The sequence below is a fragment of the Manacus candei genome, unplaced genomic scaffold (genome assembly GCF_025592945.1).
Source record: "Manacus candei isolate 608988 ecotype Guabito, Panama unplaced genomic scaffold, ASM2559294v1 h1tg000045l, whole genome shotgun sequence".
Lineage (NCBI taxonomy): Eukaryota > Metazoa > Chordata > Aves > Passeriformes > Pipridae > Manacus > Manacus candei.
The window spans coordinates 8,477,356-8,491,911 of record NW_026138093.1 but is presented as its reverse complement, the minus strand read 5'-3'; the positions used below and the strand labels follow the sequence as shown (position 1 = coordinate 8,491,911).

Genomic DNA, 14,556 nt, shown 5'->3' with positions numbered 1-14,556 from the left:
AGGGCTGAGTGCATTGGCTTGGGGGTTCCCAATGCCCAAGACCATCTCTAGAACTCACCGGACATCCTGTGTCCATAAAAACCTCCAAAACACCAAGACTCAGCCCAGAAAAACCCAAATCATCGAGATTCAGGCAAAAGCCTATAAGAAATAGTGAGAAGACTCTTGCCCTCCCAAACTGAAAAGCTGAGATTCACCTAAAAATACTCTAAAATATGAAGATGAGCCCAAAAAAATTCTCCTAAGATTTCCCATTCTCTGGTTTCCCCCCTCTAGGGTTCAGAGAGTCTCCGCTGTCTGGGATGCTGAGGGTTCTACCTAGAGATGCTGGGAGTGTTGGGGGTCTCAAGGGTCCCTTCTCCTCTGATTCTCGCCTTCGGGATGCTGCATTCCCAGAAATTCCCCCTCTCCAGGTTCTCCACTTTGTTGTCCTAGGGGATCCCAGGGGTCCCCACTGTCCAGGCTTCCCCTTCTCCGTGCCCCCCCTCTCCAGGTTCTCAGGGCTCTCGAAGCTCCTCCCTATCTCCAGCCTCCCTCGCTCTCCAGGGATCAAGGCATGGGGACACCGAGGCACCCCCACGGCAACCCCGCTCCCGCTCTCCCCACTCCCCTCAGCCCCCCCCTCCCACCCCTTTCACATCAGCCCCCCAAACCCCGGCTCCCCCCAGCTCCCTTTGGGGGTGACCCACCCGCTCTTTTCCCTTCTCTCTGTACAAAATTGCTTCCCAATATCCAACCTAAACCTCCCCTGGCACAGCTCCAGACCCAGCCCTCTTGTCCTACTGCTGCTTCCTGGCAGAACAGCCCCAGCCCCACCTGGCTCCAACCTCCTGGCAGGGACTTGCAGACAGTCAGGAGGTCTCCCCTGAGCCTCCTCTTCTCCAGCCTCAACACCCCCAGCTCCCTCAGCCTCTCCTCACACCACTTGTGCTCCACTCCCTTCCCCAGCCTCACTGCTCTTCTCTGGATCCTCTGACCCCAAAAATGCTCCCCCTCCCATAGAAAGGCCAAGGGCATCTGGGGACAGTTGGGGGGCTTTGTGGGGCACTGGGTGATTACTGGGGGATACTGGGACACACTGGGGGGAACCAGAGGGCATTGGGAGGATTGGGGGGTTACTGAGGGACACTGGGAGGGCACTGGGAGGGACTGGAGGTGAACTGGGGCACACTTGGGGGCACTGGCAGAGAACTGGGGAGTTACTGGGGGATTACCAAGATACATGGAGGGACACTGGCAGGTTACTGGGCCATACTGGAGGTTACGGGGTGCTCACTGCAGGATCACTGGGCCATACTGGGGGGCAGTGGGAGGTCACTGGGACACACTGGGTGGTCACTGAGGGGGTTACTGGGCCATACTGAGGGTAACTGGGAGGTCACTGGGATATACTGGGGGCACTGGGATCCCTTTACCTGGATGTGGTACATCTCCCCTTCCAGATTTTGGGGGGCATCCCTAGGCCCCCTCCCCTGGGGGCTGGAGGATCCCCTGAGCCCCACTGCTGGGCTTTATGGGACCCTGTGAAATCCCCTCAAAACCCCTGAAATCCCCCTTTGACCCATCAAAACCTTCTCAAGGTCCCCTCAAATCCCCTCAGAGACCTCATCCCTCCCCAGCACCCTCTAAACCCTCTCAGTGACCCGCAAAACCCACCTGGGACCCCCCAAGCCCATTCAGGGACCCCCCAATCCCCCTTGGGGACCTTCAAAACTGTCTGAGACCCACTAAACCCCCCAGAGACCCCAAAACTGCCTCAAGGTCCCCGCAAAGCCTCCCAGGAACCCCAAACCTCCCCAGAGAGCCCCAAAGCCCACCTGGGACACCCCAAATCTTCTCAGAAAACAAAACTCCCATCAGAGCCGCCCAAAACCCTCCAGGGACCTTCAACCTCCCCCCCGAGTCCTTTCAGGGACCCCTCACAACGTCCCCGGGAACCCCCGAACCCCCCCGACAAATCATCCCGAGCCCTCCAGGCTTTCCACCCACAGCCGCGCTCCCCGCAGCCCCCGAGGGGATCCCCAGACCCCGCTCTCGCCGCCCCCCCGCCAACTCACCCAGCGAAGTGCAGCGGCCGCAGGCGAGTCCTCCTCACTCCCGACCACGAGGCCAAAATGGCGCTCGCTCCGCGCGCCCTCCGCCTTTACAGACCCGCCCCACAGCCAATCAGCGCGCGGACACGGCCCCTGCCCGCCCCCCGCCTGCGCGGGGCATTGTGGGAGTTGTAGTCCCTGCGGCGGGGGAGGATCGGACTTGTTGGGTTTTAGTTTTTCTGTCTTCTTTTATTTTCTCTTTTTCCTTTCTTTCTTTTTTCTTTTTTTCCTCTTTTTATTCTCTTTTTTCTCTCTCTTTTTTCTTTTTTCTCTTTTTTATTTGTTCTTTCTTTTTTTTCTCATTTTTATCCTGTTTTTTCTTTCTTTTTTTCTCTTTTTTTTTCTCCTTTTTCTCTCTTTTCTCCCTTTTTTTAAATTTTCTTTTTTCTTATTTTTCCCTTTTCCTTTTTTTTTTACATTGTTTTCTATCAGTTGTTTTATTCAAGGACGATTTAAACACATATCAAAACAATCTCCAGGTACATATCCTGCCACAACAGATAATCTGCCATTGTTCCAGGTTCCTGAGAATTTCCCAGATCACAAACACTGAGACACCAAGGGTGGAAGTGAAGCAACTGTATCCTGTCCCTTGCCACAGCCTTCAATCCACACCCAGCCCTGGATTTCTGCAAAGCCTCTGGGCAGGAGCAGGAGATGGAGCTGGTGCTCGGCGGGAGGGGCAGCAACAACAAACCCGTGTCTTTGGCACAGGGGAAGGAATTTAGTGCTTGAGGGGTTACATTCCACAGGCTCCCCTGGGGATCAGCTCATGCTTGGACAGTGAGAACAGCAAGGACATTCCTAATAAAAATGCCCGAGGGAAGGGAGCGGAGGGGGAGCAGGGGCAGGAAAAGGAAGCAGAGCGATGGAAGATGGGCTGGGGCGGTCGGGGCTGGGGGAAGGCAGGCTGGACAATGCCTTGTTTGGTCCAGCAGCTGGACCAGCTCCAGGGCAGATGTCGGGGGAGCCTCTGCCACAGGGACATGGACAAACAGACCCTACAAAAGCTCTCAGAGGGGTTGGGGGCTCTGGGCGGGGCTGCGCTCTCGCCTCAAGCCAGGATATCCCAGGGCAGTGGAACAGCAATTCCTGTCAGCTCCCAGCAAAGATTATTGGGGTTTGCACCAGGGAAATATTGACGCTCCAGCTTCTTCTTCTCTTTTTAGAACTTTGAGCTTGCAGTCGGGTAGAAGGGCTGGTGGGGGAGTGGGAAGAGACCCACTGAGGGACACATCTCATCCCTCAGTTAGATGGAGCTAAACCCCTGATCTTGCTTAGGAAGAGCTGCTGATGCTCAGTTGTCTTCTTTCCCTTCTGCTTTAGTGGGATATTACATTTCCCTGCAGTATTTGGGATAGAATGGTATGTCAGCTGGAATGTTTTGGTTCTTATAGAAAGTATGAACACATTTTACTGAAGGTATTTTTACATAGGTGAGACCTCCAAAAAAACCCAAAGGCAATATAAGTGCAGAATAAAGTGAACTTTGGAGTTTTCTTTTTAATTCTTGGGTAGAAAAGCCATCCCTGTTAGGGACAGCAATTTATTGCATTGCTGAAAAAAAAACAAACTAAAAAAAGGAATCTGAATTTGTTCCTATTCAGATTTGCTTTTGATCATAAGAATCCTTGTAGTGAAAAGGGCTAATTTACTCTTTCTAGAGGAATGTTTTAAGTGTGATTATCACAATATCACAGCTGCTGAAAAGGTCTAAAATAGGACATTGACCTTGAACCTGTTCCTGCGTTTAGGATGTGGTGCTTAACATTCAAGAGACAATAGAACTGCAACTCATTTATTAAGGTATCATCTCAAAATGTTCACTCTTGCTCTGTAAAGACATGCCACAAGGATTGTAAAAAGCTTGCAGTATCCCATGAAGTACATGTGGTATTTTATCAGTGTAAATATAAGATTATACTATATATATTTTTTATATATATTATATATATATATACTTATATTATATATAAGATTTTCAAGATTTCTGCTGGCAGTACTCCATAACTAAAGTAAGTTTTCCCTTTGGTGCTGCACTAGTTTATGATTTAATTGTTACTGACATTCCACCAGTCATATTATTAGCTTCACCAAATGAAAGGGAAATAATCCTGTATTAATTAAAGAGAGCAACTGAATTCCCTCAGTCATCTTATCCTTGGCTGTCTGAGACAGTGATGCACTTCAGCTTCCCTAAAGAAACTTCCACCAAAAAAGAGCTTGGGGTGATAGTGAGAGATCCAGATTGAAGGGTGTACCTGAATTATCTTTAGGGAGGAGACCTTTTTTCGTGGGTGACAGGCAATGTGCCTGTGGCTCTCTTTTTCTTTCTGGGTTATTTTTCCCTTTCTTTTTGTCAGAGGCTTTGGAAAAGCTGTTTTGTCAAGAGAATAATATTCATTTATAGCCATGTGAACGGTTTCTATCCTATACCAGTGAAGGCAGTCACCTAAATACCCAGACCCATGCCTTTGAAAATAAAACAAGGAGAAAACATGGAGTATTTGTTTGAGACCAGATAAACTGAATGTAGTTCAGTAACATGGTAAGGCAATTGCTGTTATTTCACAGAGACATTTCTTTGTATGCTGGAACTGAGGGTAGCAGCAAAAGCTAAAAGCCTTGCTCTGTGTCTTTGTGAACACACTGTGGGTAAGTTCAAAGGAGCATTCAGAGATTGTGTGTGTGAGCCTTTTTCCCTAAGATCAAAACAAGGAGTAATTATTGCTAAATCCAGCAGATGGCTTTTTCTCTTTATTCCCAATCACTGATTAAAGAAACATAACTCAGAAGTGATCTCACTCTGTGCTCCAGTGACATTAACATTAGAACAAGATTGTCACTGTCTACTGGTCTCTTGTGCTCCTCACTGGAAGGCACTTGGTGCACCCCTGGATATCCTGCTAATGAGGTAAAAAACTAACCCTTCTAAAGTTCCAGATTTTCCTCACCTGTTTGGACACAGTTGGACAAACTGGACCAAGTTATTACTTGAAAGCCACCTGCTGGATTTAGCATTAATTATTCTTTGTTTTGATCGTAGAGGAAAAAAGCTCACACAACACAATCTCTGTGGACCCAACAGAGAAAACATCCCCAGGGTCCTGTTACAGCACAAACCTGCAAACAGGGATGACAGGTCAGAGAATCACAGACTCATCAAGGTTGGAAGAGACCTTCCAGATCTTCTAGTCCAACTGTCAACCCAGCACCACCAGAATCACCCCTAAACCCCATCCCAAAGCGCTACATCCAGATGCCACCTGAATGCTTCCAGAGACTGCACCACCTCCCTGGGCTACTTGTTCCAATGCCTGAGTACTCTCTCAGTGGAAAAAGGGTTTTTGAATATCTAATATGAACCTTGCCCAAAGCAATTTGAGGCCGTTTCCTCTCTTCCTGTCACTAAAGGCTTTGCAGAAGAGACCAACCCCCACCCCACTAAAACCTCCTTTCAGGTAGTTGGAGAGTCCCCCCACCCACCCCCAAGTCCCTTCCTACTGAGCAGCTCTCCAGCCCCTCTGCCCCCAGCCTGGAGTGTTCCAGGGGGTTTTTGGGACCCAAGGGCAGGCCCTGACACTTGACCTTATTGATCCAGCCTGTCCAGATCCCTCTGCAGAGCTGAAGTCAGACCACCAGCAGTCCAAGGTTTCAGTTCTGCTGCCCCCTCCTTCCTTCATTCAGAAAGGAAAATCCCATCATTTTGGGGTCTCTGTGCCCGTTGGCTCCGACCACCACATCCCCCACCAGTCACAGAATCATGGAATGGTTTGGGTTGGAAGGGACCTTAAAGAGCATCTCAGTCCAACCCCCTGCCATGGGCAGGGACACCTTCCACTAGACTCAGAGCTCAGAGCCCCATCCAACCTGGCCGTGAACACTTCCAGGGATGGGGCAGCCAGAACTTCTCTGAGCAACCTGTGCCAGGATCTCACTACCATCACAGCCCAGAAATTCTTCCTAATATCCCATCTAACCCTTCCCTTTCTCAGTGTGAAGCCATTCTCCTTGTCCTGTCACTCCAGGCCCTTGTAAATAGTCTCTCTCCATCTTTCTTGTTGTCTCCCTTCAGGCACTGCAAGGCCACAATTAGGTCACCCCAAAGCCCTCTCTTCTCCAGCCTGAACAATCCCAATTCTCTCAGCCTTTCCTCACAGCAGAGCTGCTCCATCCCTCTGACCATCTTGCTGCTCCCCTCTGGACCCGCTCCAACAGGTCCATGTCCTTCCTGTGCTGGAGCCCAGAGCTGGAGGCAGCTCTGCAGGGGTGACAACATTACAGCCCTGTGTGTTCCAGCAAGGACACTGTGGAACCTCCTGGAGTAAAGGGGCCATTGTGACACTGTAGGGCCTTCTGGAGTCAAAGGAACCCTGGGACACTGTGGAACCTCATGGAATCAAGGGTTCATTGTGCCATGAAGGGCCTCATGGAAACAAGGGAGCCCTGAGACATTTCGGGCCCTGACAGAATAAGGGGACATTGTGACACTGAGGAATCTCAGGGACTCAGAGGCCACTGTGACACTGCAGGGACTCATGGAACCAAAGGAACCCTGAGACTTTTCAGAACCTCATGGAATCAAGGGGCCACCGTGACACTGCAGAGCATCATGGAGACAAAGGGACCCTGGGACACTGTGGACCTCAAGAAATCAAGGGCCCATATTGGCACTGTGGAACCTCATGGAATCAAGGGGCCACTGTCACACTGCGGGGTCCAATGGAAGCAAAGGAACCCCTGAGACATTGTGGAACCTCATGGAACCAACGGGCAATTGTGACACTGCAGGGCTCATGGAACCAAAGGATTCCTGGGACACTGTGGAATCTCATGGAACCAAGGGGCCACTGTGTATGTGGGGCCTCCTAGAACCAAAGGAGTCCTGAGACATTTTGCAAACTCATGGAATCAAGGGTCCATTATCACACTGCAGAGCCTTACGAAGGCAAATGGACCCTGTGACTCTGTGGAACCTCATGGAATCCAGTGGCCATTCCCACACTGTAAAACCTCATGGATACTCTCAGGTTCCCATTATTAAGAGACACCTCTGCCCAAATTCAGCTGCAAAGGAGACCATGTGCCAAAGGCAGCAGTCCAGCTTTGATTTAACAGTAAATAGGAGGGAGAGAGAGAGAAAGAAATAGAAAGAGAGAGAGGAAGGGGGTGGTGGGAAGCCAGAGAGAGAGAGACAGAGATGAAGTAAATATATCACACCATGGAGATCCCTGAGGCTCCCACTGGTCCTTCTTCACCCTGCTCTGCTCGGTGGAGGGTCCCCAAGTTGTGCTTCTGGGCTATCACTTTTATACAGCCCAAGCCCCGGGTATCCAGGGGGGTAGATGCTGTTCCCCCAGCTTGGGCTGGCACATCTACAAGGACTTGCTTCCTTTCCCACAGCTTGCCACGGTGGGAGTTTTGCCCGGTGTGCTTCCAGTCTGCAGGTGGGAATCTTTGTCTGGATGGGTTCCCCAGACCTGCCTTACCAGCCCTGGCTTCCTGTTGGGGCTGTCTGCTCTTTCCCACACTCTGCACAGTGCAATTCTGTCCTGGGGGCTACTTCCAGAGCTTCACCTCCCTTTAGGCCTTGGAATTAAAGGCCTTCCTGTTTGCCACCAGTGCTTGTGTGTTGTGGTGCCTTATGGGATTTTCCTGCTTTGACAGTGTTTTGAGACAGTTCATTGTGCCCTTCAAGTCCTTCCATGTGCACACACACACACCACTCTCACCAGTGTCTGGCCCTCCAAAGAACACAAGCCCTGATGATTTGTAGCTCCCACTCCAGTGGTTGGCACTTGGAGCTCCCTCCGTACCCAGAGCTCAGAGCTCCCTTGTGCCAGAAAGTTTAAAGAGATTGTGCCTCATTCTGCCAAGACAACCCTTGGAAAAAAGTGCCCCTCTGTGTTTCCTGGGATAAGAGCACTCTATTGTCATCTTCCAAAACCTTGGAGAGGTCCCAGAGATCTCCCAGGAAGGAATTTGAGGCCTCAAGCACATGACCCGTATATAGAGGCTGAGGACTCAGGGGTCAGGGGTGGGAAGATTGAGGACAGTAGAGGAGTAGCCTGAGAGGTCTGGAAGGGGGGTGTCAGAGCTGGTGGAGCTTTTCTTCCTGTCAGAAAACAGCCTAAGAAAGAACTAGTGCCACCAAGGGCAGCTGGGGTGGCCTAGACTGGTGACAAGAAGTCAGAAATTTCCCTCCAAGGTCAGTGTTGTGGTGCAATATGCCACCAAGAAGGAGTCTGGATGAGCCCAAGGCTTTGTGTGTGCAGGAAGAGCCAGGGAGGACGCAGAGATGTCAGTGCAGGAAGGTCCCAGCCAGGTGGGGCAGCCGGGGGGATGACGACAGCCTGCAGGGAAAGGGGCAGGGCATGGACACCGTAGGACAGCCTGGGCTGGAGAGGAGACAGGCATGGGGAGAAGCTGAAAGGCCCTGACAGAGCCACCTTCTGCAGGCCTTTGGCCAGGGCTGCTGTCTGTGCCCCTGATGCCAGGAGGAGGGGAGTGCCCCTTGCAGCCCTGGGGCCTCATGGCCTCCTTGTCCCTGCTCAGCAGCCTGGCAGGTGCCACCCCATGGTCCTACCCTTGGCACTGCACATCCCACATCCCAGTGCCCCAGGAAGAGCCCTGAGGAATGAGGCAAGGACAGGATCTGCCTTCCCAGGGGCTGGGGGTCAGGGCTTGGCCTCTTGGATTAAGGAAACAAGTCAAGGTTTGTTCAGCATCAGAGCCACCTTTCCCTTGCTTGTCCATCCTTGTCATCACTGCAGACTTCTGCTCTAACTGGAATCTGGGGACACATTCTCAGTTGTGGCCCTCAGTGAGACCTATTAGAAACTTTAGTGTTTGAATCTCACTTTGACTTCTTGAGAAGTTGTTTGAACTTCCTCTCAGGGACTGAGTCTCATGTAAACAACCTCAAAGTCACCTGAGGATCATGAAATGCCTGGGGCTGTTGCTGTGCTGCTGAGCTGGGCTGGGCTCCTGGCACACAGGGAGCTCCTGGCAAGCAAGAAGAGCTTCAAAGAGACAGCTCTGCTGGTGAGCAGCTCCTCTGCACAGCCCAGCAGGGCTGAGGGCTCTGCCTGCAGCACCCAGGGCACAGGAGAGAAGGAAGAGAGATGAGAGGCAGCCTGGGCTGGGAGGTGACTGAGCTCTCACTACGGGAGAAACCTTCCCAGGATTTGAAGGAAGAATTCTCTGGCTGTAGGAAAGTTCAACTTGCCCTCCTGGAGGCATCTCCTAAAGCTGGCACATCCCACAGCTTCCAGGACCTTTCAGCAGGACTCTCCCAGTTGCTGCAGTGCAGGGGAAGTGGCCATATGGCAGAGCAGGGCAGGAGCTGCAGGCAGCAAGGGCAGAGAGGAGAAGGGAGCAGGAGGTTCAAGGGATCCTGGGGTGGGAGGACAGGGCAGAGCTGCTCAGGGCAAGAACCTTGCCAGCCCTTTGCCACGCTCAGGCTGTGGCTGCAGAGCAGTGCAGGTGAGTTCCTGCAAGTGCCTCTGCCAGCTGCCAAATGGCAGCAGTGGCAGGAGCTGTCAGGATGGCTCTGCTGGATTTGCTGGGGTGCAGCAGGAGAAGCTGCTGCAGAGCAGGACTTGCTGCTGCCCCATCAGAGGCCCAGGGCAAGAAGGTTCCCTGTGGCAGGGCTGGCTGTGGGGTGGGAAGGTGGGGGTGCAGCCAGGGGTGCCCAGGGCTGTGGTGCAGAGCAGGGTCCTGCCCCCAGGGCTCTGTGTGCTGGGGCAGGGACTCTGCTGCCTGCCAGGCTCAGCTCTCAGCCCGGCCAAGGAGCTGCCAGGGCCCTGCAGGGAGAAGGGGTGGGTGGAAGGAGTGACCCCCCAGGGCAGGGCAGGGCTGGGCAGGGCCCTTCAGCTGCAGGCTCAGGGCTCCTCACAGCTTCAGCTCCACCTCCTCCATTTCCAGGGGCCCTTCTCAGGAAGCACATCCCCCCAGAACACCTCCCCCTTCCCATCCACCTCAGGCTGTCTGGGATCTGCTCTGCAGCCCCTGCCCAGGCAGAGCTGCCCCTGGGCACTGGGCTGGGGATGGCTCTGGCAGCACTGGCAGGGAGCTGAGCTGGGCACAGGCAGGGGCTGCTGGCAGGAACAGCTCCTCACCCAGAGACAGGCAGGCAGGGACAGGCAGCTGCTGCCACAAGGGCTGGGCAGGGGGATGGGGGCCCCTCCCTGCTGTCCCTGTGGCACAGACCCCTTCCCTGAGCAGCTCCTGCCTGGGCTCCTTTCCCAGCCTAAGCAGAGCCTGTGCCCTCAGGCCCACGGGGGCTGGGCTGTGCATTGCCCTGCAGCAGCCAGAGCCCAGGCAAGGACAAGGCCCTGATTTCCAGCTGTCTCTCTGTGTCCCTCCTCCCTTGGCAGCAGCACTGTGGCATTTCACTGCCATCCCCTGCTGCCTGGGCTCTCCTTGTTCTCACCAGTGGGTTTTCTGAGCCAGTGTGGGGTTTGGGGGGGCAGATTCCTGTCCTGACACAAACCCTTTGGGTGCTGCTGTGGGGATGTGTCTGTGGGAGTCAAGTGCCCAAGTGCCCTCTAGGCACCTTCAGGGTCTTCAACTGTTTGCCTGGGTGTCCTACAGGACTGCAGGTGCCCTCCAGAAGGGCACAGCTCTGCCATAGGATCTCTGTGCTTCACAGGAGCCCCATGGAGAAAACTCCTCAGTGCTAAATCCATGGATATGCTCTGGGCAGCTGCAATAAGCATTTTGTGTCTCACCTTGGGAGGGGAGAAATGAAAAGGTGAGGAGTGTGTCAGTCTGTTCTTTGGATATGGATTCCTGGATATCTGGGCAGTTTTTCTGGAGGGGAACAGAGTAATTGAGCATGATGCTTATCCAGCACAGGATTGATGGGCAGAGCAGCTCTTCTCTTAGCTCTAAGGGACTGTCCCTGTGCCTTTCAGAACCCACAAGACTTGACCTGCAGTGCAATAGAAATGTCAGGGATTGCAAACCTCCACAACCACTCCTAACTGTGGCAGGTGCAAGTGGGTGAACAAATACAAAGAATTCCCTCAGCTGAGTCCTTCATTTGGGCAAATTGCAAAGAGCAAAGCTGAGAAGCTTTTTGATGTATCATGAGTATATTTGATTTGAGATCACCCTGCGTTCCAGGTTCCCTCTCTCAGCAGAGCAAGGAGGAGTCCTTGGGAGCCCATCACAAATTTACTGCTTCCAATGGTCCCCTCAGGCAGCAAAAACCAGAGCTGAGGGGAGGGAGCTGCAGGGAGGTCTGAGTGAGGAGAGAGAGCCTGAGAGGGGGGTGGCTGTGAGATGTGTAATGTTTGGCTACAGAAGCCTGGTCTAACTCAGCAGTGACTTTTCCTCCTCAACAGATCATAATACCCTGGGGAAGGAGCAAATGTCCAACAGCAGCTCCATGCCCCAGTTCCTCCTCCTGGCAGTCCCAGACAGGCGGGAGCTGCAGCTCCTGCACTTCTGGCTCTTCCTGGCCATCTCCCTGGCTGCCCTCCTGGCCAACGGCCTCATCCTCAGCACCGTAGCCTGTGACCACCACCTGCACACCCCCATGGGCTTCTTCCTGCTCAACCTCTCCCTCACAGACCTGGGCTGCATCTGCACCACTGTCCCCAAAGCCATGCACAATTCCCTCTGGGACACCACAACCATCACCTACATGGGATGTGCTGCACAGCTCTTTTTCTTTGCCTTTTTTATTTCAGCAGAGTTTTCCCTCCTCACCATCATGTGCTACGACCGCTACGTTGCCATCTGCAAACCCCTGCACTACGGGACCCTCCTGGGCAGCAGAGCTTGTGCCCACATGGCAGCAGCTGCCTGGGCCACTGGCTTTCTCTATTCTCTGCTGCACACAGCCAGTACATTTTCCCTGCCCCTGTGCCAGGGCAATGCCCTGGGCCAGTTCTTCTGTGAAATCCCACACATCCTCAAGCTCTCCTGCTCACACTCCTACATCAGGGAACTTGGGCTTCTTGGGGTTAGTGCTTGTTTTTGTTTTGGTTGTTTCATTTTCATTGTTTTCTCCTATGTGCAGATCTTCAGGGCTGTGCTGAGGATCCCCTCTCAGCAGGGACGGCACAAAGCCTTTTCCACATGCCTCCCTCACCTGGCTGTGGTCTCCCTGTTCCTTAGCACTGCAGCATTTTCCAACCTCAAGCCCCCCTCCATCTCCTCCTCATTTTTGGATCTGGCACTATCAGTTCTGTACTCGGTGGTTCCTCCATCACTGAACCCCCTCATCTACAGCCTGAGGAACCAGGAGCTCAAGGATGCCCTGAGAAAAATGATGACAAAATATTGCTTTTCTGGTGCGTAGCATTCAGAATGAGACTCCTTAATGGACCAGCCTTTCTGCTCAGGTTTTTGGGGGAGGTCTACAGGTTCTTCCTGCAAAAATTTTCTGTGCAATTAAATATTGTTATGCATCTGCCTTCTACTTTATTGTCTACCCATTAAATTTGATCCAGAGATGTAAAAATGATGAATTGTGCTCTCTGAGCCTTTAAACAAAATAAAGGACCCTGCAGTGCCTTCTTTGTCCAAGACCCTTCTTCTCAGCTGTTCCTAAAGGACAGCACACTGCAGGACAGGGTGTATTTGGAATCAGGAAGAGGACCATAATCCCAGCCCAGCAGCACTGCCAGGGAGCAGCAGTGCTTGCTCTTTGCAGAGCTGCTCTCTTGCCACTTCCACACTGTCCTCCTGAGCCCCTTTCTCGCTGTAAGGCCTGAGTGCTCTCTGAGCACAGTCCTGGGGGGTGGAAGCCCTTGGAGCACAGGCAGGGACAGGCCCTGGGAACTTGTGAAGCAGAGCTGGGCTCCCTTCCAGCATCTCCAGGATGCTGTGGGATCTTCTGAGGCCACTGCATGGACTGGGTCACTTCTTCTGGGACCTTGCTCCAGGGCTGGAACTCTCCTGCAGTGTCACCATGACACTCCTGCTCTCTGCTTTCCAGGTTCCGTTTTCAGATCCAGTCTTCCCCTCCTGTTCACAGGGACATCCTGGGAGTGTTTCAGAGCTGCCATCCTGGGGCAGCTCCTGCCCAGCGTGGGCAGGCACAAGGTCTCTCCCCCTGCTCCTCTCCCCTCCCCAGTGCCACTGTTTTCTGCAGCCTCCTCCTCCTTGCCCAGCACAGCCCTCCTGGCACAGTTGGACACAGCCCTTGTTCTACCCCCTCCTCAGGCACCTGCCCAACCCCCTCAGCTCCAGCCTGATGGCCAGAAACCTTCAGGGCAGGGAGGCACCGGGGAAATGCTGAGGAAACCTTTCAGCTGCACTCAAATCCAATTGGAGGGGTTGGCCTCGAGGAAGAAATCCCTTCTCATTCTCCAGAACCACCAGGACAACCTGTGTTGTGTCCTGGGCACTCCTCTGGAAGTGTGCGATAATAGAAAAGGTTTTGGTGTCAGGGATCTTGAGAAGGCTGGGCAGTGTCACTGGGAGACCTCTCCCAAACCCTTGGAAAGGCCAGAGCCATCCCAGAACTTCCTGGGGCCTCGGCAAAGGCAGACATGGAACCAGTCTGCAAACAGGGCAGCAAGGAGGGTTGGGAGACTTCCAGACTGCTCAAGCTGGGAAAGGAAGGGGATATGACAAGTCCTCCTACAGCCATTCCCAGGCATGGGAAGGACAAGGCAGGGATTGCAGAACCCCTGTGGGAGGGAATAGAGGATGTTGTGTGCCCAGACTTTATCAAGCCCCTTGACATGGTCTCCTGTGGTCTTCTTATGGCCAGATTGTTGAGCTGGACTGAAGAAGTGGAAGATGTAGTGGTGAGAATTTGGCTGAATGAAAAGTGTCAAAGAAAATCCATGGTACAAAGTCCTCTTGGCAGCAACTTCCTGATGAAATCTCTCAGTGATCATGCCTTCAACGCCACTATAGAACATCTTTATTATCTCTCTGTACAATGGGACAAAATGTATTTTCAAATCCTTTGTGAATGATTCCAAATTTCAGGGAGCCCTTGAAATGGTTTAAAGACACATATTGGGGTGGGAACTCCAATCAAATGAACTCACTCCCCTTTTATTCCCCACCAATACAGGGAGACAAAATACAAGGAGGCATAAGTAAAAAAATAAGAGTTTACTGACAAGAAATATAGTAGCAAAACCAGCAATACCAACAGAACTATTCAAAGCAACAGCAGAGAGAGAAATTGCCTCCTCTCTACCCATCTGCCCCAACTCCCTTTTGTTGAGAGATGAAACAGGAATCAACATTTTTCCCTTCTCCCTTTTCCCCCTGAAGGAACAAAGAACAAAAAACAAAACCATGGGAAAGAGGGGGCAAAGCAAAATCTGGGAAACTCTCTGGTCTGAGATCAGTTGTGCTGCCCAAGAACACGCTGACTCCAGAGGTGTCCAAGCGGGGCAGAGCCAGCGACTCCGGTCCGTGCGGCGGCGGGGGGGAGGCAGCGGCTCTGCTTGATTCCATGGAGTTCTGGGCAGGCACAGTGGCCCCT

General features: G+C 52.7%; 2 protein-coding genes across 2 annotated transcripts in view; both read left to right on the top strand.

Annotated features, from left to right (window-relative positions):
• The window catches only part of LOC127474851 (zinc finger protein 239-like), a 103,871-nt gene that overhangs the window by 36,293 nt on the left and 53,022 nt on the right, over positions 1–14,556 (top strand). The gene's annotated exons all lie outside the window — the stretch shown is intronic.
• On the top strand, positions 11,470–12,581 carry LOC127474899 (olfactory receptor 14J1-like). The gene has a single exon (XM_051796221.1). The coding sequence runs from the start codon at positions 11,470–11,472 to the stop codon at positions 12,403–12,405; it is 936 nt and encodes a 311-aa protein (XP_051652181.1). The 3' UTR covers positions 12,406–12,581.